A 5,202-nucleotide genomic window follows, 5' to 3' on the forward strand; every position below is an offset into this window, starting at 1 on the left:
GCAGCAGAGTCTGTCTGTCTATCATCTATTGCTCCACTGCTCTACCCAGCCCGAGACCCGTCTGTCCTCAGCACTTTCCGTCCATCCACCATCGGCTCTGTCCAGCCACCCACCTGTCCACAGACTCATCTGTCCATTCATCAATTCATCCTCAGCTCTCTCATCCACCCACCCATCTGTCTGTCCTTATCTCCATCTATCCACCCAACCATCCATCCATCCACCCTCAGCTCCGTCCATCCATCCATCTCTCCCGTCATCCATCCACCCTCAGCTTTGTCCATCCCTCTGTCCTCAGTTATTTGTCATTCCCTCCATCCATACTCAGTTCTGTCCGTTTATCCATGCATCCGCCGCTAACCTTAACCACCCATTCCCCTCCACACCCCGCTACCCACGAATCCCAGCCTGCAGCTCCGGGAAGCACACCACATTTCAAGGCAATGCAAGTAACTGTGCGTACATTAGAGCTCTTAGGAGAGTCAAGCTTTAAAGAGGAAGCTGGCCTAAACCTTAACGATGGTAGACCAGACAGTCCTCTAGAATAAACCTATCCATCCCCGTACAACCCCTGCACGTATTCCCCTATCTATCCATCCATCCCCATCCACCTCTTTCCCTATCCATCCATCTGCCCCCTAACTTCCCCCCCCTTTCTCCTTTTCCATCCATCCATCTAGCCATCCTCAGCTGTCTATGTATTCTGAGACAATCTCTCCATACCCCTATGGGAGGGGAGTGGGGGTGGGTGGGTTAGAGCGGGGGGGCTGGGAGTCCAGGACTCCTGGGTTCTATCTCCATTCCCCCCATAAATCTGAGCTTGTCTCACCAGCTGCTATGGAGGGGACGAGGAAGGTGATGAAGCAGATGATGCTAGGGGCCGGCAGCCGTCCCATGCTCTCCGCGGGCTGGGAGCCGCCCCAGGAGTCACAGACCGGGACTGTCGATCAGACGGGACTCAGGGTCAGCAAGTAATGGCTGCTCCGGAGCGAGCAGCCCGGGCGCGCGATGGAAACTCTTGTGGCTGGCGAGGGGGAGGCGCCTGCTCAGATACCAGGCAGCCAGGAGGTCACTGGGCCTGTGGGCAGGTGAGTGTGAAAGCGAAACTGACCAGGGGTGTTGCGTTCAGCAGCAGGACGGGTTCATTTCTGCATCCCCAGGGCCCTCGGCCTCTCTGACGCAGCCGCTGGCCGTAGGGCTGGGGTGCTCTGGTGGTGACGGTGTCCTTATCGCTCCGTGGGTCCCAGCCCCCTCTCACTGCCCCGAAATGATCCCCCAGTGGATCCCAGAGGGAGCTGCTGGCTCCAGGGACCACCAGAGGAGATCTGCTATCCCAGGGGCAGCTGGGAACTAGGTGTCAGTGACAGGATCATCGGGGGGTTTCCATCGTCAGGGCAGAGATTGGTGCTCGGGAAGAGCTGGAGGTGACAGGAGTGCAGAGGGAAAACAGGGTGTGAGGGATGGAGAGAGAGAGAGCGAATTACAGGGAGGACACAGAGCTATAGCCAAATAGAGAGTGTATTACAGATGGATGGATAGATGCAGGGCCTTACCTGGTGAGGCCACACCTGGAGTACTGTGTCCAGTTTTGGGCCCCCCACTACAGAAAGGATGTGGACAAATTGGAGAGAGTCCAGCGGAGGGCAATGAAAATGATTAAGGGGCTGGGGCACTTGACTTACAAGGAGAGGCTGAGGGAACTGGGGTTATTTAGTCTGCAGAAGAGACGAGTGAGGGGGGATTTGATAGCTGCTTTCAACTACCTGAAGGGGGGTTCCAAAGAGGATGGAGCTCGGCTGTTCTCAGTGGTGGCAGATGACAGAACAAGGAGCAATGGTCTCAAGTTGCAGTGGGGGAGGTCTAGGTTGCATATTAGGAAACACTCTTCCACTAGGAGGGTGGTGAAGCACTGGAATAGGTTACCTAGGGAGGTGGTGGAATCTCCATCCTTAGAGGTTTTTAAGGCCCAGCTTGACAAAGCCCTGGCTGGGATGATTTAGTTGGGGTTGGTCCTGCTTTGAGCAGGGGATTGGACTAGATGACCTCCTGAGGTCTCTTCCAACCCTAATATTCTATGATTCTAGCTACAGACTGATCCATGGATGGACGGACAGAGGGCCCTACCACAGACAGATGGACAGAGTGAAGGATGGATGGACGGATGGATGGGTGGATGCAGACAGGGCCTTCTCCACAGACAGATGGACAGGATGAATTACTGACAGACAGACCAAAGGCACTGAGGATGGATTGATCCATCCATCCTGCCCCATTCCACCCTCTTCCATCCACCTCCTCCCGCCAGTAAAACACACGGGGCCAAACCCACCTACCTTATAGACAGACCAGCTGTCCCTGTGCTGCCTCCCAAGGCAGACGGGGAGGCCTGCTCCTGATTCACAGGCCACCCCAGCTTTGAGTAGAGGGGAATCCCCCACAGCTGTGGGCGGTCTGGGGTCCAGGACACAAGGAGGAGCGGGGCTGATCCATGCCAGCAGGGGGCGCACATGCTCACAGACACGTACACAGGCCCCTGTTACGTTTAATAGCACAGACACACACCTAACTCTCCTCCCCCCCTTATCCGGCCCATCTCAGAGGTGCTGACCACAAACGCTTCCACCGGCCCTCGTAGGCTGACGCTTCCGGAGGATGCTGAGGCTGAGCTGAGCGGGCCCTGCGGAGCCGCCCAGAGAGCAGGGACATGGAGCCGCTGCAAGCCCTGAGCCCCGTCCTCTGCATTGTCCTCCTCATCCCCACCTGGGCAGCAGGTAAGTCAGCAAATCTTGGCTAGCTAACCTGGGGGTTGGTCTGTCTACTCCCCCAGGTCAATCTGTCCATCCCTCCCCGTCCCCACAGCCATATCTAGCCATCCCCATACATCCCCATCTAGCTCATCTAATCCATCCATCCTTCTTCTGCAGTATCCCTCCAGCTTTCTGTTATCTATCCATCCACCCATCCTTCCCTCTATCTATCCATCCTTCTGTTAGCTCTCCATCCATCCTTCCCTCGACCGTATCTGCCCCTCCATCCTTCCCCCCACAGTATCTGTCCCTCCCTCCCTCCTCAAGACGTCTCTAATCTCTCGCCCCCCACACAAATCTTTAGCAGGCTGCAAACAGAAAATGTGGAGCAGGGTAAACTAGACTGGATTTAACATCGGATTAGCCAACCCAGGGCTGCTGTGCAGACTGGGATCATTCATTTCCTTACTGAATGTCTCACGACTGGAGAGTGCGCGTTAGGAGATCCCACTCTGTGCTGATCTACCCAGAATACAACATGTTACAGCCCCCAGCTCTTCTAGTTCAAGCTGTAGCAACTTGCGCTTTTAGATGTTGAGGTCCCCAGTTCAATCTGCAGCATGTTAGCCAAGGTGGCGGCCATCAGAAATGCACTAAACCCTTCTCATGGACTTTAAAGCCAAAAGGTACCTTCACGATTCCCTACTCTGACCTCCTGCACATAGCAAGCTACAGAACCTCACCCACTCACTCCTGTTTTTTCATTCAAATGAAGCTGTCGCAGAAATTCCAGTTGGTTGCAAGAGAGCGCCGAACCCAAATGTGGGAGCATCCAGCCAGGAACCAGGTGAGTTTCCTGCGCAATTCAGGGACATGGCTCTTGATAAGGTGAACACATTACTGGATTTATCCAGGCATCTAGGATTGCAGATCTTCCCTGGAGATAGATAAATCGATGTTGATCTAGGGAACGAGGGACAAAAATGGAGAACAGATGTGAATTAAGAGACATGGGTCTAGGAATGAAAGGTTGGATGGACGGCTCTAGGACTGGAGAATGGCTGGATGGGTCTATGGCTGGATGGATCTATAGATGGATAGAGCTAGGATGGATAATGGATGGATGGATCTAGGGTCAGAGGATGGATGGATGAATCAAGGAGAATCCAGGAACAGAGAGAGACACTGCTACTAAACTAGCGAGAGGTGAAAGTTTAGCTCTACACACAGGAACACAGCGGCTGACGCTCTCTCTAAAGGCCAGGACAGGTCTGTCCTGCCGCACGGTGCTGCCCGGTGTATGATGCGGGTTCTCTCTCTTCCCTAGCTGGTCTTGGAGTTTCCCAGGAGCCCATGTCCCTCAACACAACAGCCGGGGATAACGTGACCCTGAGCTGCTCCTTCCAGAGCAGAAATGGCAGTAGAGCCAAGGTGCTTTGGTTCAGGGGATCTGGAGAAGACGTGGTGCTGGATGCTAACTACCCCTTCTACCGGGGGCGGCTCCGTGTGTCCAGTCTGGATGAGATCAGAAAGGGGAACGCGATGCTGACCCTGTCTAAACTGGACAAGAGAGACTCTGGCCTCTATCAGTGCTGCATCGAAATCCAGAATGAGACGACAGGGATGGGAGGAGGCACAGATCTAAGAGTGATGAGGAGAAACCAGAGTGTGACTGGTAAGAGTCGGGGGGGGGGGGGGGGGGGACATGGGGGGCCCGTCCCCCCTAGGAGACACTGGTGCCAATCCGGCTCCAAGGTGGGGGCCGGGCTGGCTCTGGGAGCAGGGAATGGGAGATGAGGCTGGCTCCAAGCAGGAGTGGAGATCAGGAATATCTGACCGACGCTCATGCTGTGGGGGGTGGGGTGGGGGTGGGTCAGGTTTATATTAAACAATCTCCCGGCCGATTCGAGGCGGCTTTTCTGCCGAGTTGTCACTGGCTGCAGCTCTGGTGTGTCTCACATCCTGTCAGTGCCTCGGGGTGAGAGAGGTGGTCAGAAACCCAGAGAGCCACAGTGTGCCCAGAGATGTCTCTCTCTCTCTCTCAATTTGTTCTCTCGCTATTGGCCCGGGCTGGCTCTGAGCTCTTTGCCCTGCTGCAAGTGAGGTTATGACCCGGCCCTGCTGAGTCACTGTGGGAAGATCAGACTCATAGTGGCAGCTGCGAAGGGCTTTGCAATAGGCGCCGGTGGAGACTGGGGGAGTTTTCTTGCAGTGTTTGTTGAAGAGGAAGTTGGTTGCTTAATGCAGGGATGAGTGAGGGGCACACAACCCCAGAGCCAGAGACACAGAGAAGCACATGCAGGTCCAGAAATCAGCCACCCACAGCCCCATAGACACGCAGCCGCAGACCCAGAGAGAGACCAGAACGGCCCCATGACCCACACAGCACCACCACGCTCTCTGCTGCGCCAGTCACTTGAGATTCTCTCCCCTTGGTCCCATGTATGAATGGAGG

General features: G+C 55.2%; 1 gene segment (V, D, J or C); it reads left to right on the forward strand.

Moving 5' to 3' along the window:
* Positions 1-2,704: 2,704 nt before the first annotated feature.
* On the forward strand, positions 2,705-4,422 carry LOC113409120 (the record flags this gene model as incomplete). The annotated part of the segment is given in 2 exon segments: positions 2,705-2,771; positions 4,075-4,422. Coding segments are annotated over 2 exon segments (415 nt in total), but the record flags the coding sequence as incomplete, so codon positions are not given.
* Between the last annotated feature and the right edge of the window lie 780 nt (positions 4,423-5,202).

This window comes from Terrapene carolina, unplaced genomic scaffold, assembly GCF_002925995.2.
Source record: "Terrapene carolina triunguis isolate 2854851 unplaced genomic scaffold, T_m_triunguis-2.0 Scaffold29824, whole genome shotgun sequence".
NCBI classification, from domain to species: domain Eukaryota; kingdom Metazoa; phylum Chordata; order Testudines; family Emydidae; genus Terrapene; species Terrapene triunguis.